Source organism: Chlorocebus sabaeus, chromosome 13, assembly GCF_047675955.1.
Source record: "Chlorocebus sabaeus isolate Y175 chromosome 13, mChlSab1.0.hap1, whole genome shotgun sequence".
In the NCBI taxonomy this organism is placed as follows: Eukaryota; Metazoa; Chordata; class Mammalia; order Primates; family Cercopithecidae; genus Chlorocebus; species Chlorocebus sabaeus.
The window spans coordinates 34,562,880-34,587,561 of NC_132916.1; the positions used below are offsets into that span (position 1 = coordinate 34,562,880).

Genomic DNA, 24,682 nt, shown 5'->3' on the forward strand with positions numbered 1-24,682 from the left:
GTCTGAGTAGATTTCTCAGGAAAGGAGTCCTGGGCAGAGCAGGAAGACCCTATGGAGTTTCAATCACAATGGTTGAGTTCCATTGCCAGACGACTTGGATCTGCAAGGAAGAGAAATACTGGGATACATGAAAAATTGGGTCCTGGACTCCTACCATAGAACACACACCAGGATAAAAAAATTATAATTCAAGGGGAACAGTCTCTGGCAGGTGGAATTGTGGGAATCATGGCTGCAGGCCAGGTTGACAGGTGCCCAGAGTAGATGGAAGTCAATTGTTCTGCTAATAATTGAAGAAACATTGGTTATATTTATAAGAGATCTGGTTAACGCATTCCCTTTGGCTACTTAGGGCTGTGATTTATAGGCAGCAAAGTCACTTAGGATAATAAAACCCCCAGGCCTGGTGGAAAACTGCTGAGATTTTTCAAGAAGAAAGGGACCACTTAAATATCTCAATTGGCTTTTCTTGAGTGAATGATATCCTGAGGAAGCAGGTTTCAAATGTGCCTCCATCATTCACACCCTTAAGAAGAAAAATGAGAGAAATAAAAAAAATGCTACATTTATTTCAAATATTTGACAAGTTATGTAAGTCCTGGAACAGGTTTCTAAGAACTACAACTCCCAGTGGACACATGTTCCACCAACCTTTTCTTCCTTTTTTCCAAAAGCTTTTAATTGATTGAGAAAAACTGGTTCAAATATCAGTTGATTTGAATGCATTATTCAATAAAAAGAAGAATATATGTCATTTTTAAAAATAGCCTTTCTTCTATACAACTGTGTCCAACTGGGCTATGGCCTTTCTGTTTAACATTTTTTCTTCCTAAGCAAATAAAATCCCAAAAGTTAAAAAAAAAAATCCTAGAAGTTTGTGCATAACCTTTGCCTGCAGAAGAAACACGAGCTGGCACTGACAGGGCTCAAAGCAGCCTCGCTCCTCTGGTCACAGACACAGCAGGCAGACACTCAGCCACAAAGGCCAGACACTTGAAAGCAGAGATTTAAGACGGAAATCAGTTGTTCTTCATGTTCAGAAAAAAATAAAAGATGTTCTGAAACAGAAAACAAGAAAGAAAAACTAAAGCAGTCTATTCTCAGGCAGTAGCACCGATTACCCAGGAAGACCTCAACTTATATAAACATTGAAATCTTTGAAGTAAATGAAGATCAGCTGTGATGGTTAATTTTATGTGTCAAATGGACTGAGCTAAGGGTGCCCAGCTGGCTGGCAACACATTATTTCTGGGTGTATATATGAGGATATCTTTGGAAGAGATAAGCATTTGAATCAGTAAGTTAAGTAAAGATTGTCTTCACCAATGTGAGTGGACATCATGCAATCTGTTGAGGGCTTGAATGGAAGAAAAAGGTGAGGAAGGACAAATTTGCTCTCTGCTTGAGCTAGGACATCTGTCTTCTCCTGCCCCTGGATTTCAGCACTGTGGCCTTCAGACTTACTCCACTGACTCCTCTGGGTCTCAGGCATTCAAGCTTGGACTAGAACTACACCAGCGCTTCCGGGCCTCCAGCGTGCAGACAGCACATCATGGGATTTCTCAGCCTCCAAAATTGTGTGAGCCAACCCTCATAAGAAATTTCTTTCTATGTATCTACATATGTCCTACTGGTTCTGTTTCTCTGGAGAACCCTGACTAATACACCAGTCAAATGAGAAAGGCAAAGCCTATTTCTTTAGATTTTACTATAGCAAGGGAGTCAGCCCATCACACTTACACACTTACATTTGGCAGAGATTCAAAGGTAGGCAGAGGGGTGAGAAAGCTTCATAACAGAAAAAAGAGAAGACTTCATATATGTCCTGATAGGCATGGAGACACTGTAGGCGAGTTAACTAGAAGCAGAACATCCTATGTGGTTGGTCCTAAGTTAGAAGTGGGGGCAAATATTTTTTTTTCTCTGATTTGTTCTAAATTAGAGGTGGGGGCAAAAATTAGGGATGCTGTCAGTTATTAATCAAGTCCTGGCCATTTTGTGCGAATTGTTACAGAAGTTATTGTTTATCTTTCTGGATTATTTCTAGAGATAGCAATCTGGCTTCCTGCAAGTCTGATATACTCACATAGGAGGCTGGCTTCCTGTGTTGTTTATTGTAGATAAGGGAATTGGTTTCTTGGGCAGGTTGCTGCAGCTTGTGGGCCAGAGTTCTATTTTTATATGTGGTCTAGCCATTGTCCATTTGTACACTCAGTCTCTTGTCTTTCAGATAAAGACAGATAGCTGTCTTGGAGCAGCTGACCGACAGCCAGCAAGGTGGTTCCAGTATTTCTAAAGAGCTACTTTGGGAGACAGCTAATTCTTCTAGGCCAGCTTGCCCAGAAGCGCCTAAGAACACACTTGCCTGAGTGAGCACATCCCTCTGAGCTCCATGCACCAAGTTAGTGAGGAAGGAAGGGAAGGATAATGGTGATACTAGCAGCGGGGGCCTAGAAGGAGAGGAGGGAAGGAGTGCTCAGTGGTTCTCAGCCCTGGCTCTCAGAACTTCGTGGACAGCTTTAAGTAAACACTGATGCAGCAGCTCCGCCTCACCCACCAAAGATTCTAATTTCATAAAGCAGTGCTGGGCATCAACATTGTTTAAAAACTTCCCAGGTGCAGCCCAGGTTGGCAGCTACTGACCGAAATGAATAATATTTCAGAGACACTGTGAACAAATATTTAGCAATTAGTGAAAATGAAATCAGGGCATGCAGCCACGACCACTTTCTCAAGAAGCCTCCAATCTTGCACTCTTGCAGCGTTGCACTTTAGAAATATAAAATGCAGAGTGAAGCTGAACTAGAGTAGCAAATAGGCAAAGGTCATAGAAGTTGAGCCACCACACGCAATGAAAATGCCACAGGATCTAAACCACAGGCACAGTGAACAAAGGAGTACACTTAAAGCTGCCTCGAAATGACAGAAATTCTACCTATTCTGAACTGTGGCCTTCATTTTTATTTTTAACTATTAAAAAAATATTTCCTTCTTTAAAAAATGCCATTTTATCATAACCTTTTATTTTTCACAGATTATGTATGATACATATGTGTGTTTCCAGTCTGTCTAAACTTATACATTTCTCAAATACTTAGAATTCAGAAGAGTTGCATTTGGGGTATATAAACTCCAAAATCTCAAAAGAAGCACACACACTATATATACCTGGTATCCATCTTTTATTTCTAGTCATTTCTAAATTTTTGAATGTATCAATGTCTCTGAATCTGATACAACACCACCCCCTGGTGGAAGTCTATAGAAAAGAGCCCACATTTGATTTTACTTGACAATGTTAATACTGCAAGGAATGATTCTGATTGCATAAAACACTGGTGGGCTCTTCTCTCGCTGTCTACCAGCAGAATGTTCTCTGCAAACAAAATCGTATGCAAGTTCTGAATGAACACAACAGTAAAGCTGTAGCTGTGCTGACAGCGTTCTCTTTCCCACACTTTCTTCATTGGCAACCCTATATCTCACTCAGGATGTCCAAAATAGAATTTACTGTATCATTTAACAGAAGTCATCTTCCCCAAAAATTAAAATTAAAGCCATTTCTCCTCAAGCCTTTTTTTTTTTTTTTTTTTTTTTTTTTGAGACGGAGTCTTGCTCTGTCACCCAGGCTGGAGTGTAATGGTGTGTCTCAGTTCACTGAAACCTCCATCTCCCAGGTTCAAGCGATTCTCCTACCTCAGCTTCCTGAGTAGCTGGGATTACAGGCACCCACCATCATGCACAGCTAATTTTTTGTATTTTTGTAGAGATGAGCTTTCACCATGCTGGCCAAGCTGGTCTTGAACTCCTGCACTCAGGTGATCCACCCACCTCGGCCTCCCAAAGTACTGGGATTGGAGGCGTGAGCCACCGTGCCCAGCCTCCTCAAGCCTCTTTACCTCAATACCAGCACGTCCTTTTCCATCCACCCAAGTCTCTAGAGGATTCACATTACACAAGCACACATCAAAGGCTCTGAGTAGGCCTGAGTCAAAAAACAGGTTCAATTCATTTAGCTCAACAATTCCAACTCATTTTATTGTGAGACACATTCCCCTCCTCCCCAAAACTTCTTAACAAACTGCAGAATACTCTGATTATATTTCATTCGGAATGATTGTTTCACCTTAATTAGCAAATTAGTTCTTTGGCTGCACATGCTGTTCATCTTCAAAAATGCTTAAGCCAACCATACTGCAAACCAGCTCTCAATCATTTACAGTAATGGAATGTACAACCCCTAGGTGTTTGACCCCAGGCAGCTAGTGAATTGATATGACATCCACAGGCAGCTTCATCTCTGTCTCCTACCATCATTACCAGCTGAGGGGAGGAAAAGGTTGCCGCCAGTACTAGGAACAAGCATGCTTTGTCTTCAATTAAACGTAATAATCCTGCATTGTGTGAGCACCATGTAATTTTATTTAGAGGAATTATGTTGCTGACTTGGCTATAACCTAAGAAGATCACGGGCAGCTCTACAACTGACAGTGATTTAAGTGTTTTCCATACATTATCTCTTCCTGTGGATTTATAAGCCAAATGATATCAAAATCTCTATAGCTTCCAACATTCATATAAATCTGCATAGGTCCTCGGGCATCAGTTCTAAAGAAATTTTACTCTATAAGAAGTATTTTTAACAAAAAAATAGAGCTTTATGCCCTATGTCATTAATGGTAGACTTCCTAAGTAAGCCTACATGTTACATCATTTCTTTTGTTGTTGTTGGGTTTTTTAGAGGTGGGGTCTGGTTATATTATCTAGATTGCACTTAAACTGCTGGGCTCAAGTGATCCTCCTGCCTCAGCCTCTCAAGTAGCTGGGACTATAGGCATGCCACTGTGCTCGGCTTACATGTTACACCACTTCTAATGTTGAAAACAAAGAAATGTCTAATTAAATTTACATGCAGTGGAAAAGTCATTTGAACCTATTCTGTGCTTTGATCAACAGTCTCTCAGTCTATTTGCTGTCATTTTATGTCATCTACAGCTTCGACTTGGGAATGGGGGTCCTGAGGGCATGGACACACTCGCTCACCAGCCTGGCAGCCTCCAGAGCAGTGCCCCAGTGCACCGAGATGCCCCCACTCCCATGGCCATAGTGGTGGACTACAGGCAGCCTCCGGCCATCTCGGGCAAGGAGCTCTATCTGCAGTCGCACGCCTGGCCTGTAGGGCCTCAAGCCCACCTTCTCCCTGATGTTGCAGGCTCCGTGGAGGGAGGGCTCCAGAGCACAGCATCGGGAAAGAATTTCTCTGCTATTTTCTGCATCTGGGGACAGATTCCAGTCCCCTTTTTGCCTAGTTCCACCTAGGGTTACATGGGATGTACCAGGATAAATATACGTCAGCCCACTGCCATCTCGGATAAAATGCTCCACCCAGGGAGCCTGAACTTGGAGCACTTGGCCCCTTACAGGGAAAATCTTTGAGTCTCCTGCAAGCTGTCTGCTTCCAAGACCTGAACAGTTGACCACGATGTCGAAGGATGGATGAAGTTCCCACAGGTCGTCTATTCGCCGAGTGAGCGTCCAGCCTCCACTTCCTTTTATCCTATGGAAGAGAGGTCATGAAGTGAACCTTTGTTAGCATCCTGATCAACTACTTCCAGGAAGTAAAGAAAAGGAACCCAGGAACAAAAATTAGGCGATCATCTGATGAACAAACACCCCAGGAGCTTCCAGGCCCAATCAGGCCAAATTCTAGCCATCAACTGCTTCACATCCTAGGAACCAGGGATTTCTAAAGTTGAATCTAAATGGAAACCACTTGAAAGTTCAAAACAAAGGTAATTATATGCTTTGCCCTTTTAAAATTTTGTAGAATTCCTATATTGTTATAGATGCTGAATAAATGCCAAGTTGATTTGGTATTTTAAATGTCCAAGCATTTCTTATTTCTACTACTTATTTAACACTAAATTTGCTACATTTTATCTCATATTGTTAACTCTTGCATGCTCCTTTGTATTAGTCTGGTCTCCCTAACTAAAAGGTACAGGGGTCATATCCCCACCAGCTTTATGTCTACAAGTGTGTTAGCACGAGAAGAACACAAAATATTTGTAGCTGATGAGCTAAATGGCAGCTGTGATTGGTAATTGTTATGTTTTTTGGACCAACTATATCAATCATGAAAAGAAATGGCTTATCCAGTACCTGTAGTCTTTATTTAAATTGAGGTAAAATACACATAACATAAAATTTACCATTTTGATGATTTTTAAGTGTAAAGTTCAGTAGTATTAAGCACATTCACCTTATTGTGCAACTGTCATCACCATCCATATGAGCTATCCATCTCCAGAACATTTTTATTTTTTCTGAGATGGAGTCTCACTCTGTCCCCCAGGCTGGAGTGCAGTGGCATGATCTCAGCTCACTGCAGCCTTGAATTCCTGGGCTTAAGTGATCCTCCCACCTCAGCCTCCTGAGTAGCTGAGACCACAGGCATGTGCCACCATGCCCGACTAATTTTTTGTATTTTTGATAGAGACAGGTTTTCGCCATATTGCCCAGGCTGGTCTGCAACTCATGAGCTCAGTCAATCCACCTGCCTCTGCCTCCCAAAGTGCCGGGATTATAGGCATGAGCTGCCACACCTGGCCTCCAGAACTTTTTTAATCTCACAAAACAGAAAGTCTACCCAATAAACAATAACCTCCAGGACGTGTAATCTTATTCACAGGTCACTTGTAGAAGAGAGAAAGAGACTATCAGTAGCTCTGTTCAATAGATGCAGATTGAATGCTTGCATGCAGGGCGCTGCTAAGAGGTACCAGAAGGGTATGAGTGGCAGTGCCCTTCCTCAAGGGCTGACAGAGGAACTGGCAGACAGAAGTGTAAACGCTTGGCAGAATTGACTAAGTTTTAAAGGAGAAGTGGTGTGAAATCAGAAAGCCTGGCTTTACGTCCCAGCTCTGCCTCACATTAGCTTTGAGCTCTTGGCCAACTCACCTCACTTCTCCAAATCTCGGTTTCCTCATCTGCATCGTGGGGAGGATACCTCCCTTGCCTGTCTCACAGGATGGTTTTGAGGTTCCAATAAAATAATGGCCACTACTTTGAACAGTTATCAATCACAATACATTTTAGAGGACTATTATCAATAAATCACAAATTCCTCAAGGGGAGAGATTGTATCTTATGCTTCTTACCATCCCTATGACCCAGCTAAGTGCCCCATACCTAGTGGACTGGAAGTAAGTGTTAGCCAATACTAAAGACAATATGAAATCCTGGTTTGGACCTGTGACGGTTAATTTATGTGTCAACTTGATTGGGCTATGGGTTCTCAGATATTTGGTCACACATACTCTGTGCTTTTCTGCGGAAAGTGTTTTTGAAAGAAAAACATTTAAATCAGTAGGCAGAGTAAAGCTAATTGCCTTCTTTAATGTGGGTAGGCCTCATCTTATCAGTTGAAAGCCTGAATAAAACAAAAAAGTTGACTCTTTTCCAAGGAAGAAAGAATTCCTTCTGCTGAACTGCCTTCCAACTGGGACATTGGCTTTTTCCTCTTTTTGGACTGGAACAAAAACATTGGCTCTTCCTGGATTTCAAGCCTGCTGGCCTTTGGACTGGAACTACACTATCGGCTCTCCTGGGTCTCCTGCTTGCCTGCCAACTCACCCTGCCGATCTTACACATCCTATTGGTTCTTTTTGTCTGGAGAAAAATACAGGGTGGCACAACTTTGGCATCTTCTTTCTCTGATTGCTGCAATCCAAGCTGTTTCAGGGAGAAACTGGGAAGAGCTGACCTCGAAAATGGAGGCAGAGTGCTTGTATCCTGCCTGCCCCTAAGAGAGCAGAAGTGATCATCACAGCAGTTCTGAGCACTATCTACTTTCAAGGCCAGATAAACAGATTTAATGTGAAGGAAAATAATAAGAAAAGACAGAAACTTCTGCAGTAGCTATGGTGGTCAATGATGGCATGGGTTTGACAACTAATTTTAACTTAGCAAGGAGGGACTCTTTGAAGTGATTCTAACTTTCCACCCCACTTGTATTAAGATCAGCAGAAAACTGGCCTTCTGATGCTGAATTGCATTTCTAGAAAATGCCTCACGTTTGTGGTGGTACACGCCTGTAATTCCAGCTACTCAGGAGGCTGAGATGGGAAGATCCCTTGAACTTAGGAGGAGTAGGTTCAAGCCGAGATCGCGCCACTGTGCTCAAGCCTGGGAGACAGAGCAAGACACCATCTCGAAAAGAAAAGAAAAGAAAAAGAGAGAGAGAGAAAGAAAAAAGAAAAAAGAAAGAAAGAAAGGAAGGAAGGAAGGAAGGAAGGAAGGAAGGAAGGAAGGAAGGAAGGAAGGAAGGAAGGAAGGAAGGAAGGAAGGAAGGAAGGAAGGGAAGGAAGGAAGGAAGGAAGGAAGGAAGGAAGGAAGGAAGGAAGGAAGGAAGGAAGGAAGGAAGGAAGGAAGGAAGGAAAATGCCTCACGTTGATGAGTGCGGAAGAGACCAACATTGCTACTCAATGGCATCTTAGACCCTGACCCCAATAGCTCAGCTTCATATTCCATCAAGTACCTGCCACAGGCTGTCGTCTCAGCATCTTTGCAGTTCTCTGCATCTGACTGAAGGCCAAGCTGCTGGGCAGAGCTCCATCTGCTCGGTCTCTTCACACTCCCTCCCTCTGCAGAGATCTCTGAAGTATCTCCACTGAGCAGTTTCAAGAACAGTTTGAACCCTCTGGATTAGACTCATTGATTATTCAACAAATATTTGTTGAGGGCTTGTACTCTGCCCAGCACCCTCAGGAGGCAAGAAGAACTCAGAGGCTCCGCTTGCTCTGAGATCACATGAACCTGCAATGCACTTCCTATTAAACGCAAGCAGCATTGCCAGCATCAGTGCTTCAAACAACAGAACCTAAATTCGGTTGCTTTTTATTCTAAAAATCCAAGGAAGGGAGTATGTTGTTTACCTGAGACGAGGAAACCAAAGAAAAGAATCGGGCAAGCATCTACACTTTGGGGCCACAGAGAACCAATAAAGCCAATGGATTACTTTTTGGTGTAACTTAAAGTAGTTAAAAGAAAGAGAATGAAGCTGGAGCTGCTGTTGTGTTTGTTTGTTTGTTAGTTTTATAAGTAAAACTGTTCATAGATAAAAAGTATTTAATGTAGCACATTTTATGGGGACAGGTTTTTTTTGGCTCTCTCGGTAAGAATAACCAATTTAGAAACTTAAATTATGTTCTTAAACATATAGTAATAGATAAATGTTTTTAAAGGTAAAATAACTCTGTAAAGGTTGTTTTTCACCTTAACATTGGCATAGAAAGAAGAGTAAATTGGAGTTTTGTAGTAATACTGAGCAACACATTTCAGTGTGTTTATAATCTTTCAAAAGGTGAACACAAAGAAAACACCTTTAAAAAGGGCTTAGGAGGCCTCTACCCTTTACGATTCATATGACCTTGGCCAAGTTATTCCACTTCTCTAAGCTTTAATCCCGTATTCATAATATGGGGGTAATAATACTGACTCCCTAGGCTCGTTGTGAAAATGAAATGAGACAACATCTGGAAAAAGCATAACACTGTGCCTAACGCACTATAGCTGCTCAATAAAGACCTTTTATTTTTAAAAAGTGCTTAGGGGTTTTTCATGCTACTGTAAAATGCAAGACCCAGTGCATCATCTATGAGTATTCTTACCCTCCATACCTGTATGTCACTTATGTTTCATTAAGGATGATATTTCAATTTTGAAAAGTTTTAACTGATCATTATTTGAACATTATTTTGATTTTGTGGGGTTTTTTTATTCTTACATTGTAGATTCCATGTGTTAATATTTGAACATTATGTTCTGTGCTCCAGATATCCTAATTAATTAAAACTCAGAATTATTTTCGTAATTCGGGGGAATAAGAGAATCTGTCAGCCTTGGGATTTCAGCAAATTTTTAAAACTCACTGAAATTGTTTCCTAGGGATAAGAGTGCCTAGCTTACACGGTTTTTACGATGATTATGCAAGAATTCAATAAGTGCAAATGTCTTTTCTTTTCCATTTCAAGGGTTCCCTGCTGGTCAAGATACTGATAAAAGTCCAACCTGTGCCTAGTGACTTCTTAAGCTATCCTAGTGGCTAGCCTTTGTCAGGTTTCCTGTGCTGCATTGCTCCCAGGCCTTGGATCCCAGAGGAAAACTCATTAAATGTGCCTGGAGACTGGTCACCTTCATGCTGTTGTAATGCAACCACATAGCGATGCCCAGTCATTATCATATACCCCGTGGGCAATGCATAAGATGGCACCAATGCATAGGAGGAAACTGTACCCAGAAGTCAGATGTTAAATTAGGTGACCAAGTGCCTACCAGGCTGCTTTATGACCATATGAGGTAGTTATTCTGCAAGTTTGGGGTGACATGGTTGGAGGTACAAGAAGCATGGTGACTTTCCTCTTGGGGCTTCTTGCAACTGAGCAGGACCTCATCCTGGAGAGAGAGGACACCATTGTCCCAACCTCCCATGAGGAAATGGGGTTGGGGGCACTCAAGAAGCAGGACTCATGAAATAGCCCCAGCCTAACATCCTCTGGTCATCACCCTAAAACATAAGAGCGTCCATTTCCCCAAGCTTAAGTTAGCCCTCTGCTGGACTGCATCAGCCTGATCCACAAACATGGAGGATGGTCATCCTCAGCGCCTTTCCTTCACCTCACTGGGAGTTTCAGCAAGGAGGTTAATTGAGTTGGCTGTGCCCCTGAGGAAAACAAGGGTCTACTAAGCAAATCTTAAATGCACATGTACACACACACACACACACACACACACACACACACACTCTCGACCTCCCAGGAGCAAAGAGTCCCCTCATCCCCTCTGTGCTCTTGGAATCAGAGGCAATTCCCATATTCCACTGAAGCTGAAGCCATGGCAAGAAAGGAATCTCAGCTAGCACTAAACAGGGAGGCAGGGGCTGTGATGTGGAGAGCCCGTCAATGACAAGGGGGGACAGGGGAAAGGACAAGCTCCTGGTGAGCTCCAGGGCAGACACGGCTGTCTAATGGGGCTAATGATGGTGCCAAGGAAGCCAGATTCTTTCATAGGCATTGCTGTGAGTCAGGCCGAGCAGGAGAACACAAGATACAGGAGAAGAAAAAGATGGGCGCTAGAGGACTCTCCCAGAGAAAGTTACAGAGAGGCCTAATCAGAGGAGGGGTAGGGAAAGTACCAGGCAACTAGCTCAGTGTGGTCAGTGCTGAGGTCAGCGCTGAGGTCAGCATGGGGCCTCCTTGGGGACACAGGATAAGGCATGGCCTCTTGGAAAGAGATAAGTGTGTCCATGTTACCACGGCCCAGCACAGAAATGGGCCACCCAGTTTTCTGAATGTCATCAAAGGCAGGACAATCCTGGTCCCTCCGGGAGGATTGATTTAGATGGGCTGCCTGGAGGAAGACTTCATGCCTCGCTGATTCATTTCCTGGAAGGAGCCAGTAATAAAGCAGCAGAATTTAACTCCACTGGCAGAATATGATATAAAATATGACCTGCATGGGTGACTCAAACTCTGTGGGGTTTTTGTTTGTGTTTGTTCTGTATATTATTGGGCATTATTGTTTTATTATTATTATTATTATTTTTTTTTGGAGAAGGAGATGACCTCTTTTATCTTTTGGAAAACAATAACGATCTAATTTGTAGTACAAAAACATTTTTTGTGGAAGTTTGTATTATTTCAGAAGAATCGTGCTTAGGCTGAAGCCATTGCTGTGTGGCTTGCTGAGCAAATGCTTATTTTTGAGTGAGAACACTGAAGGCTGAACACTCACATTGTGTGGAAGAGGCGTAGGTGGCAACAAAATAGACCCTGAGTGTGAGGAACAAGCAGAGATTGTGTGGCGTCCCATCTGGGTCGCCTGGCAGGAGGTCAGTGGGCGGCAGCCCAGAGTGAGGCCCAGGTGTCGCTCCCTCACCGGGACGTGGCCCTGCCGCCCACCCCGCCTGAAGTGCTCGCCCTGAAAGGCCCGTCTTGGGCTGAGAGGAGCCCGGCGCTGCAAAGCCTCCTGCGGGAGGAAAGGGGACACGTGGCCTTGTTCTTCCACCAGCCTGGTCGGACGCAGGCTCCGGGCTGCAGGGAGCTAATCTGCATGGCCAGGGGCCATCGGGAGCTGTCTGTGGAGGCCCCACACCGGGGTCAGGAGGGAGCCAGGTCTCAGGGGTACCAGGGACTGAGGAGCAGAGGCGCTGAAGTCTTCCTCCGCAGCACACCCCGTGCCTTCTGTCTGAGGCCCTCACGTCTCCGCCGGCTTCCTGGCGGGCCCGCATATCAACAAACGGACTGAAGAAGGTCTCAGTCCTCTCCTCCCCGCTGCCCATAATCGACTCACAGCCCGGAGGCGGCGTATTCCCAGGCACCGCCGCCTCCGCCGGTCTCAGGCCGATGGGATGGCGTTGCGGTCCCCGCGGCCTGAAGCCCCCTGGCGGGGGTCATTTTAAGTGGCGGGAAATGCTGACCGCAAGCCCGCAGCTGAGGACAGGGTGGCAGGGTTGACCTAAGCCTTCCTCCCGCAGTCAGGGGTCAGGCCTGAAAACACAGCGATGATGGAACTCCGGGGCCTGTCTTCTAGAAGGCGATGCTTTGGAAGCAGGAAGAAGACATCATTCAGATAGTATTTGGTTCGGTGTGGAAATGACGTGGGCTGCCGGGAGCTAAAACACTCTCTCTCGGAGTAGTGGGAGCCGGGAGGGTGCACAGGAGCGGGCCGGGGCGGGGACTGGCGCCCACTCACCGTCCCGCGTGGGGAGCCCCAGGCCCGCAGAGGAAGACACTGCCCACGACGCAGGGCGGCACCAGGCCAACTGGGAGACTTATGAGGACTCCTCAGAGGAGGTGACTGTGTGCTGGGGGGGGAGGCTGGCGTCCCTGCCTTTGCCCCCTCCCACAGTGACACCTCTGCAAGTGCCCTGGGCCTTCATGCCCCCTCCCTGCCCCATCAGAACTCTCCTCATCTCCCCAGGGCCTTTTTTTTTTTTTTTTTTTTTTTTTTTTTTTTTTTTTTTTGAGACGGAGTCTCGCTCTGTCGCCCAGGCTGGAGTGCAGTGGCCGGATCTCGGCTCACTGCAAGCTCCGCCTCCCGGGTTCACGCCATTCTCCTGCCTCAGCCTCCTAAGTAGCTGGGACTACAGGCGCCCGCCACCTCGCCCGGCTAGTTTTTTGTATTTTTTTTAGTAGAGACGGGGTTTCACCGGGTTAGCCAGGATGGTCTCGATCTCCTGACCTCGTGATCCGCCCGTCTCGGCCTCCCAAAGTGCTGGGATTACAGACTTGAGCCACCGCGCCCGGCCAATTCCCCAGGGCCTTATCAACAATTTGCCCCTTAAAGCAAAATGAAAGCAATGAGCCCTCTCTCCCAGGAGGAGTTAAGCATTTGCATTTCACTTCTAGACTTTAGAGCCAATGCTTCAGTGAAAGTTTGGGTGAAGAAAGTTTGTGAAGAAAGCTTCACACCCCCTTCCCTGATTACTCATAAGCTCAAGGCTATCACTAGGACTCAAAACTTACTCTGGCTCATCTTAGTCGCACCTTCTTTCGGCTGGTCAACCAGAGGACCCCGCTCTGGCCCTTCTCCAGCCATACCCTTCTTCTTGAGTGTGTGGAGCTCAGGCATGCGCCCAGCCAGAGTCTTCTCCCTTCACTTCTAGCCTGTCTTCTGGGGACCCAGGATCCCCATATTCCCTGTCCTTTTCCAGGGCCTGCACTGTCTTCCTCCCAGGGGCAGACTGTGCCACTGTGTGCACCCCGGAGCCCAAGGAGTGGCCAAGGACAACTGTCTTCAGGGAAGATATGGAAAGAGCGTGGGTGCTTCCTGGCATGCCCCTGGGCCCCCTTGCTGTCATGTGAAGATGCAGCACTCTTAGGCATCTAGAAATTCTAAATGTCAACTTGGCCTTCCTGGTGCTTGTGGTAGAGGTGGGTCTGATGCTGGGTGTGTTCTTTAGCTACACCTCAAATCAGGATTTACATTGCAACAGAGTGAAAATTTCAGGGGACAGAGGAAAAGAGAATGGAAAAAGAGAAAAGATGATTTCTTTCTTCACTGAATTCATAAATTTAAATTGTGGCATTGCATCCGGTTTGTGTTAAGGGAAAGATGGTGGAAAATATTCATGAAAAGAAAACGTTTTTCTTCTCAAAATTTGGGGTGTGTGGAATTTTGTTGTGCCCCAAAGTAAAAAAGTGCTTTTAAAAAAAAAAGCATATCAAGTGAACATATCAAAAAGACACAAGAGCACTTTGAAGGGGCTCCTACTCAGCTAATCTTGGACAATTTGAACATCAAAATAATTAGAGGGAGTAAATTATAATTCATTGAATAAAATAGGTATCCATCAGTTCATGCTGATATAAATAAATATAGGAAAAGGAAAACTTCTTTACAGTAGAAAGCAAACTATGTAGATGGAGTTATAAAATGATCACTTGGCAAACATCACAGTAATAAATAGTTCAGGCAAGAATCATCAATGGATACTAAAACTCGTAGGTGAAAGTACTACTTTCATAGGAACTCGTTTCATGGGAATAGGATATTTACATAGTCTTAGGTATGTCACAACAAAATATTTAGTAATTACAAAGAGAAAAAGCAGTAACCTCACAGTAGAGATACCTGACATTCTGGGTGATGAAAGTTAGCAGCCCCAATAAGGGGATAAACTGATATCGTCTGCCTCCTGCTATGATGCAATAAGGATTCAACATTACTTCTATGCATTCCCTTCCCTGATTACCCATAAGCTCCCAAAATGCAGGACCTCAATCCCATCCCGAGGAAACATCACACAAACCCCAACTGAGGGACATTCTATTATACAAAACAACTGATCTGTACTATTCAAACTTGTAAATGTAATAAAAGACAAAGACAGACTAGAGACTAAAGAGACATGACAACTGAAGACAATGTGTGACTGCAATGGAATCATGGACTGGAAAAAATTATGGGTTGTGTGTATTTATATTTATATGTGGACATTATTTGGACAATTGGCAGAATATGAATAAGGTCCATAGATTTTAGTATTGTGTCAATATAATGATATTGATTTTATTATACTACTGTGTTTATGTAAGAGGATACCCTTGTTCTGAGAACAAGTATTTAAATATTTAAACCTGGGGCCAGGCGCGGTGGCTCATGCCTGTAATCCCAGCACTTTGGGAGGCCAACACGGGTGGATCACCTAAGGTCAGGAGTTTGAGACCAGCCTGACCAACATGGTGAAACCCCATCTCTACTAAAAATACAAAAATTAGCCGGATGTGGTGGCGGGCACCTGTAATTCCAGCTACTTGAGAGCTGAAACAGGAGAATCACTTGAACCCGGGAGGTGGAGATTGCAGTGAGCCGAGATCATACCATTGCACTCCAGCCTGAGCCACAAGAGGAAATCTGCAACTTACTTTCAAATGGTTCTGAAAGAAAATATGTATAAGGTGTAAAAAGAAAGCAAAAATAATGAAGCAAAATGTTAGGAATCTGTATGAAGAGTTTATTAGAGTTTGTCTACCTCCCTTAGCTCTCTCTCAATTACCATCCCTGACACATACCCCTGGCTGTCCCCACCCAGGAAAGCCCTTAATCAGCCCTAGACCATGTCTCTGAGGGAGAACAACACTCTTAGGTTCTCACTCATCTGCCTCTTTCTGATCTGCTGGAGACCACAGGGCTCCAGCCAAGTTTTCTAGAAACCTTACTGATCATTAAGACAAAAATCCAAGATGAGAAAGTCACACAATGGACTTGGGGGTAATAATGAAACTTAAACACCCAAACCACTAGTAATACCAAAAAAAGTTAAACTCCTTAATGACACCTCACCTTTTATACACAATATTTTGTACATGTTCTTCCATTTTGAGCTTTTTTTGGGTCATAATCTAAAAAATTATGCATTGCATTTAAAGTTAACTCTACTATTTTTTGCCATGCCTAATAATTTCCACTTACCTAAATTTTATTTTATTTTATTGCCTTTTCCCACATGTTCTAACTTTTTTTGTTTTATTATATTTTATTCTGGATTTTATTAAGATAAGTTATATGATGCCTCAATTGCTTATCACTAGCATCAATGCTTCCAATTTTATATTTCTAGTCATTTTTATAAGGGGGAAAATTCAACAACACACACTATTGCCACACAGGAAAGATGGAGATGCTGCTAAAATTTGCTTGTTGGCTAGTGGGCAACTCCATCATGTGATAGCTCAAAATATACGTTTATCAGCTGATATAGACCAGTCCAAACTTGGCATTTAAACAGCGGTTTATGGGCCAGTGAACAAGGCACAAAAGGGCATGGGTTTTATGAAACTAGGACTTATAGAAGCAAAATGTCCCGTATAAATTGCTAAGAGGTAAAAGTGAGAAGAGCACTTGAAAAGCTACAAAACTAGATTGTGATGCCACTGACATGTGCCTAGCAGGTCTAGGCTTTCTTCTTTCTACTCCCATTCCAACCTGCATAAGTCTGTAGTTTATTTTACTATGCGTGTTACTGCCATTGTTAATTAATATACAAACACATACACACGCAGTCATCCCCAATCGACCATGAAATTATTTTTACAATAAATCATATTTTACCCTTCTTTTTGATCAGCTTCTAGCATAATGCCAGCTATATATAAGTGTTCAACAAAAAGTTGTGTAATTCATGAATTATATGAATCAATTATCCTATAACCTACATCTGGTACCAGATCACTGTTGCCCCCGGCCTACTTCAAGTCACTTTCCCAACATTGACCCAATAATTTACATGGCTCCTATTTACCAAAATATACACCTATGGGAATTGAAAGGATCAATGTTTCACAACTCTCAACATGCCTGCAAGTCCAGACTAAACTAAAGACAGATTTATTGATGTATCTCAAATGGAGATACTCTTGATGTGTTTCCTAACTGGAAACCAGGTACTAGTTTCCTGAAAGTCCTGAAAAGTAAGCCAAAATGCAAGTTCAAGGTATCACGGACTGAGCTTAGTGAGGAAGCAGTGGCATAATTTGGATAGGTCCTTAGTTTCAGAGTTCTTATTTAAGATAAAAGGAAATAATGAAACTTTTTTTCTTTACCACAAATGAGAAAAAATTCAAAAATAATTTACAATAAGCAAAAGATTCTCTCATCCAAAGAATTAGAGTAAATCATATCATTTTATAGCTAGAAACATATTCTCCAAACTGTTCCAGTTTACAGATGAGGAAAACTAAGATACTGTTTCAGTAAGAGGGTTTTACCTGGGGCAAGAAGGATAGGGAATAAGTCAGGCATCAAAGTACACACCAAAAATAGAAGACAAATTACTAGAAGCATGGTGTGACTTACTCCTTGTGACACAAACACTGTCTTCAGATTGTTTTACAAAGCACTAGCCATTTGTGAGTGGCAAGGCAACGTAAAAGAGCTCTGAGGGATGGCAGAGACTTTTCAGTATATATTTTATGAATAGCTACGAAGTGATTTATGGCTATGACAGATAAGGAAATAGCAGGGAGCATTTCAACTGACCTTTTCTCCAACCACGGGAGGTAGGCAGGGCATTCGCATTTCAGGGTTGTAAAAGCCTGACCAAATACATACTGGGGGAATTTCTTCAGCTCAGCCTCAGTCATCCTTCGAAATCCCAGAACCACGTCAGCCCAGAATGGCACTTCTTCGGTAGGAGTGCTCTGAAATATCTGCCAACTCAAACATATTAAGTGAAATTTTTTTCCTGAAATTTGTGAAATAACATATTTCTAGTAAACTTCACATGACATTCTCTAGAGTTTTTATTTATTTTATTTTATTTTATTATATTTTATTTTTGAGACAGAGTCTCACTCCATCGCCCAGGCAGGAGTGCAGTGGCACAATCATGGCTCACTGTAGCCTCAACTTCCGGGGCTCAGGCAATCCTCCCACCTCAGCCTCCCAGGTAGCTGGGACCACAGGTGCGTGCTACCACGCCCAACTAATTTTTTAAATTATTTGTAGAGTCAGAGCCTTACTATGTTGCCCAGGCTGGTCTCAAACTCCTGGGCTCAAGTGATCTGCCTGCCTTGGCCTCCCAAAGTGCTGGGATTACAGGCATCAGCCACTACACTTGGCCTAGAGCATTTAAAAAATTTAGTTTCTATAAATATAAAGAGAAAATGATCTATTTTACTATTCTCTTAGGTTCAGATAACTCAGTAGCTAAATAGCAGTTGTTGGTGACTGGGCAAATAAAACATCTTAAAAGTAACATGCTTTATAAGATGGAATTTAGTACTCCTTTTCTAAAAAGCTCCTGTCTAGATTTGGTTGTTAAAAAGAAGGTTGTAATAGTACTACTAATAGCTGCTATGCAAATGTTTAGATTTGTAATATTGGGTTGTTTTCATCAGTAAATGAATAAATGTTATAATGCCAGGCATGGTGGCTCACCCCTGTAATCCAAGCACTTTAGGAAGCCGAGGTGAAGTTCGAGACCAGCCTGGGCAACATGGTGAAACCCTATCTCTACAAAAACTACAAAAATTAGCTGGGTGTGGAGGCACAAGCCTATAGTCTCAGCTACTGGGGAGGCTGAGGTGGGAGGATCAACTGAGCCCAGAAAGGTCAAGGTTACAGTGAACTGAATTGGACCATTGCATTCCAGCCTAGACGAGTGAGACCCTGCCTAAAAAAAAAAAAAAAAAAAAAAAAAAAAAAAAAAAGTTATAAATCATCATTGCTCAAAAATAGCAAGGAAAATAATTTGAGTGCTATGCATAGTTGCTAATAATAATTTTCACATCAGAATGTGTATATCTCTAGGTAATTGATTCAGAGCAGTCCCCATGAAGATACAAATGTCCTTTACTGCAGGACTCTGTGCTGGCCCACTCTTGCCCTGGGCTAGACTGCCCTCTTCCGTATCTTCACCACAACCTACAGGCCAGACCCTTAGAAGGCTACATTTCCAGTCCTGAGCACTTAAAAGGTTATATCTCCAGTCTATTCTCTCTCTTGAGCTCCAAAAACAGATCCAGACCCATGTTACCTAACTCCCCACTGGATCTGTCCACTTAGAAGTCTCATGCATTTACACATGCACACACACACACACACGCACACACATCCACCCTTTCCACCCTTTTCCCAATCCTACCTAACTCAGAAAATGGTACCCATCCATGCAGGTGCTAATGCCAGAAACCCAAGAATCATCCTTGATTCTCTCTCCCTACTCACCTCTCACACACCATCAACTGACAAGTCCTACCAAATCTCCTCTTAGGCATTTCTCAAGTCCATCCACTCTCTGTTTCTATTATCCACACCCAATCTATCTCATCATCATCTCTTCCCACAAATCTATTCTCCACACTATAGAAAACGTATTTTTGAAATGCAATTATGACCAGTCACTTCACTGTGTAAACTCCCTCAATGGCTTCCCATTTCTCTGGACTTCCTTCAGTCCCTCCCACACACCACAGTCGCCCTAGACTCAGGGCTAGGTGTATGCTGTTTCCTCCATCTGGAATGCTGTCTCCTTCGTCTCCCACCCTGCCTCGCCCCCACTTCACCTCTGCAACATCGCCAGACTAACTTACACTCTTCCTGACCGTCTTGGATGAAACGCTTTGATCTGGATGGCTTCTCATCACTTCCCAGAGCAAGTTTCTTCTCCAGACATATGCTTCCATAGCACCCTAACTTCTTCCTTTTGGTAACGCATGCCCCCAGTGAGTTTGGTAACTCATTTGATTTACTGCATTCTCTACAGACCATAAGCTACATAAGGGCAGGACTGTGTCTGGCTTCCTTAAAAATTAACTCAACACATATTCGTCAAGCATGTACTATATACCAAGCAGTATTACTAAATTGCTCACTGCTATATCCCTAATACCTAAGAAGGAATCTGATACTGAAGAATGCTGAATATGTTGTTTTGAAGGAATAAATAGATGAATAAGCCTATATACTTATGCCAAAGATGCACAGGGCATTTGAATTTTGGACATGGCTGTTTCCAAAAATTACTTAGAGCCAAAATTTGTGAATTAGACTGGCTTATGTTGGTTTTGGACAAAGACAGTATAGCCATAAATCAAAGAGAATGTTTTTTCTACTTGGCTCACCAACTGGCTCTAGATTTACTTATACAGAAGAATCAATCCATAGATTGATAGAAAAGCAAAGCACTACTTTGGGGAGGGGCTTTTGGGAAATTACTGACGTCAGCATCGTCTTGGTGTTTGTGACGGTCAGGAAAAACAAGAAGAGAAAAGGGTAGACATTCACCCAATGCAAGTGTATACACTAGACTAGCAGAAAACGTCAGTGGGCAGCCTGATATCAAAAGAGGAGGTAAGACACATGTTTTCAGAAGGCCGCAGAAAGACTGTTCTCACACAGATTAACACATGTATGTTACATGTGTAATATGTACCAATGACATGTATGTTATGTCATATGATGAAACTGAGATGTAAATTGAAAGTGATAGAATATTAAGTGATCTCAGTTTAGGAAGATATTAAAAGATGTCATGTTTTAAGTGCTAGTCTTACTAATAAAAATGTTAAATAGCAGTTATTCTCAAATTTTCATTTAATTATGCATGCCTACTGAAATTATACATTAAAAATGAAATAGAAGTGTGCTAACAGTTTCAGAAATATTTTTTTCCAAATGGCACTTCAAAAGGCAAGTTTAGTGACCTACAAAATTTCCTTCTTGGAAGATCTCATTCTCCAAGGACACCGAATAAATAAGAAGTCCCTATCCCTTAGGTCTCTGCAGCCATCCCAGCATCATACCTGTTTGCTTTCCATCGGCTGCACCATCCCCACATCACCCAAACCCAGCATTTACCTCCTACATGTTTTTTTAAACCAAATTTGCAAATCACTGCATGGTCTCTGAGGAAACCCAAAATCAATCCTATTTGTGATGAGAAACTGTGATTGTTGTTTATTGTTAAAAAGTCTAATACCATAACTTGCCTTTCTTCCATTCTTTGGGGTAAAGTCTATAATGCTCTTTCTGAATCCTCCTGCATCAAAGTCAGCACTCTGCTCACGGCAGGTACTCATAAATATTTTATGTTGAACTCTAATGCCTGTTAAGATTATGCTACATTCTAAAATAACTTCAAATTTCTTCACTTACCCTGATACCAAATGAACACCAGCATCTCCAGCTTCTGCAGAATTGGCAATTGCAAAGAGGTGGTTAAAGGTCTCTCTGAACCACTGCTTCTGCGCGTGAATGGGTGTGTCTGTAATCATGGAGAAAAGCAAAGTGGAACAGAAAGGAAAATGATGATAATGACAGTGCTTCAAATAAGCTCCTTCCTAGAAACTTGGAAAAAAACTAAGGAGGCAAAAATAAAATAAGGAAGCAGGGACGAATATTGATATAAAGTGCCACATTGTGGCAGAGGATGTGTCAGCAACAAGAGATTGCATGTTGACACACGCTGTCCAAATCTGCTCGTATGATTAATCAATGGAGGGAAAACAGGCCAATAAGGGCAAAACCTGGCATGCGAGCCAGCTGGAAGGTGGTTTTTGGTACTAGGTATATTACAGAGGTCCTTGGCAGGTCTGTAACCAACCTGAGCAGAGCTTAGTTCATGGCTGTGGGATCCAGCTGGCCACACAGTTGAGACAATAGGATGAAGGACGAAGGGCCTCTTTCTTGGGGGCTGAAAACATAGTGGATGACATGGGCAGGTCTGTGGGGACCAGGCCAACCAGGACAGAGGACAGACTGCACCTTGATGGGGAGTCCCAGGGGCTTGCCTCCTGGTACAAGAAAACAAGGCTTGCATGCTGGAGGCAAGCCCCCTGCAGGCCAGACTTCCCAGCAGGGGCTGCCATTACCCTCCACACCATGGAATCAGGTGCCAGCCAGAGTAGCACTCCTGAGGCCAGCAGGGGCATGCAGGGACTGTACCATCCCCCAGGCACCTCTGCCAGAGCACATGGAGTTGGACCCAGACACAACTTTTGGAAGAGTGTCAGGCCTGTTAGGGAGGAAACAAGAGGCCTTGAGGTTTAAGCCTCAAAATAATAGTGTCCAGTGTAGGCACAGAGATAGCAGGAATGACCTAAAATCACAGACAAATCCAGCTGTGGCTGAAGTATGTGGCCGTCTGATTCTTGTGGAAGGATCATGAGAGAGTGGCTAGGGTTAGGTTAGGGACCAGGGAACAATAAGCCTCAGGGGCTGCTATGAGGGAAGCCACAGTGGAGACGAGGGAACTGAGGCAGAGAGGATGCTAAGTTGGTTTCACTTGGAGAGGTGTCCCTGAAATTCAAGGAACAGATAGAAAGACCTTTGGAGACATCCTGCTTCCCAGGCAAAGCCCCCAGGTCACTGAAGGCATGTCAGTAGCGGGATTTTCAGACAATTCGCTTGTTATAGAGCCAATAAATATTTCTTTAGTAGCAAACCTGTACTGCCATCTTTAAACATGTGCCCATGTGAAATTAACACTATATTCCAAAATTTCACATTGGGGATGCTGCTTTAGAAATAAGGAATAAATAAATAATAAGCTGCAGAGGGAATTAAATTAGACCACAAATAGATTTTACCCAACAATCTATGCCAGTGTGTGAGGTTGTACCAAAATGCAACTCCCTGTTCTCATCCCAAACCTTACAAACGAAATAGCGACTGAGATTCACATGCTGCAGAAGTCATCCCAAAGAACAGACAATTCCCATCCAACAGTGGGTCTAGGAAGCCTGGTGACCTAATTCATGTTCAAGTGCTGCTAAAACAGAACTATAACTGGAATGGTGGGAACAATAGCAAATGCCGATATAGTGCTTACTATGTGCCAGGTACTGTTCTAAATGCTTTTCATATGTCAACTCATTTAATCCCCACAACAACCCTACAGATCAGGCATGGTCTCCGTATGGTATTGACATTTATGAGCACAGGAGATAGTTATGACTGGGCTCGTCTGAATAGTGTGTAGGAAAGAAACCCAAAGAGAAGACCAAAGTCTCTATCTAGTAGCACCACAGAGAGAAAAACCCTGGTCCAGGAGACCCAGCCACCTGGCCAAAGAGAGAACTCGGGCCTCGATGGCCCTGTGAACCCTCAGATGAGCGACCCTCTTTGAGGGATGATTCCATGACTAGCTGGCAGCCTTCTGAACACTCACTTAGGCCTGATGCAGGCAAAGGAGAGCCTGGAAAATGGTCCCAAGAACTCTCATCAAAAGAAAAGCACTTAGTGTAAGCTGGTGTATTCGTCTGTTCTCACGCTGCTAATAAAGACATACCCGAGACAGGGTAATTTATAAAGGAAAGAGATTTAATTGACTCACAGTTCAGCATGGCTGGGGAGACCTCAGGAAACTTACGATCATGGTGGAAAGGGAAGCAAACAAGTCCTTCTTCACATGGCAGCAGGAAGAGAAGCATGAGAGCTGAGCTGCACAAAAGGGGAAAAGCCCCTTATAAAACCATCAGATCTCCTGAGAAATCACTCACTATCATGAGAACAGCAGCATGGGGGTAACTGCCTCCATGATTCAGTTACCTCCTACCAGGTCCCTCCCACTACATATAGGGATTATGGGAACTACAATTCAAGATGAGATTTGGGTGGGGACATAGCCAAGCTATATCAGCTGGCATCTGGTGGACACACCAGGTGCCCATGTTTGTTTCCTGGGAGGCAGTTCCCAGGAGCTGACCAGCCAAGTTCCTGCACCTGCAATGCCAAGGTCACTGCCATTACCACCCTAATAAAAGATGTGTCTATTCTTTCTTAGGGGTCTTTGGACTGGAAAATACCAAGCACCAGCAAAGGCAGGGATGCCATGCTGAAAACAGGAGGGTTAAGGAAATACATGCAAACTGGATGCTAGGACCCCAGCCTCTTCCCCTGTCACCTTCTAGAATGCCAGCTGGCATCCGGGCCTTCACCTTCCCTAGGCAGGACATAGAAGCCTCTTCCCTGGGAAACATGACCTGCCCAAGAAGAAAAATTTAAACTGTGATGTCTCACAGATGTCCCCAAATAAATGGCCCTGCCCTCTTACTCCAGTGAGCTCATTGGCAACAAGCCCTACGCAAACAGAGAAATTCCCATCTGCTCTTCAGAGTCCCACTCATAAACATCAGCAGGCTGGTAAAGAATACCACATGGCCAAGAAAAACCTCTATCATGAAAAATGAGAAAATAAAAAAACAAAAACAAAAAACACCCCACAGTTTGGAGATGACAGATACTCAGATACTATTCAGGGAGAAAGTTTTTAAAAACTGTTATTAGTATCTTCATAAAGATTAGAGAGGACATTGCAACCCTCTAACACAAATAAGATGTTATAACAAAGGAAAATTCAGAGAACAAAAAAGAGCTCTGGAATATTAGAAATGTTATAGTAGAAATAAAAAAATTCAATAGCAAGGTAAAAGATAAAATTGAGTAAGCCTCCCAGAAAGTGAAACAGAGAGAGATAAAGAGGAGGGGGAGAAAGCTAAAAGAATTGGAGGACCAGTCTGGGAGGTCCAGCATATTAACATTTCCAGAAAGAGGGAAAAGGACTTCAGAAGGGAGGAAGTTAACAATTGAGTAACTCAAAGATTGCTTCTTAAATTGAAGAACAAGAGTTTCCAGATTAAAAGGACAGGGCAATTTTTATATTCCAGATTGCTGGGGT

General features: G+C 43.2%; 1 protein-coding gene across 6 annotated transcripts in view; it reads right to left on the reverse strand.

Annotated features, from left to right (window-relative positions):
* Positions 1 to 549: 549 nt before the first annotated feature.
* DDO (D-aspartate oxidase) overlaps positions 550 to 24,682 on the reverse strand; it is a 28,139-nt gene continuing 4,006 nt past the window's right edge. For 2 of the 6 annotated variants that reach the window (XM_008007345.3, XM_038001011.2), the window contains 3 exons: positions 21,160 to 21,268; positions 17,542 to 17,718; positions 4,750 to 5,557 (listed from right to left, as the gene is read on the reverse strand). In XM_008007345.3, coding sequence (XP_008005536.2) covers positions 4,990 to 5,557; positions 17,542 to 17,718; positions 21,160 to 21,268 — 854 coding nt within the window. In that variant the 3' untranslated portion in view covers positions 4,750 to 4,989. Of the gene's footprint in view, positions 1,059 to 4,749; positions 5,558 to 17,541; positions 17,719 to 21,159; positions 21,269 to 24,682 lie in introns of those variants that run through there. The other 4 variants (XM_038001012.2, XM_038001014.2, XM_038001013.2 and 1 more) reach the window with 4 other exon arrangements.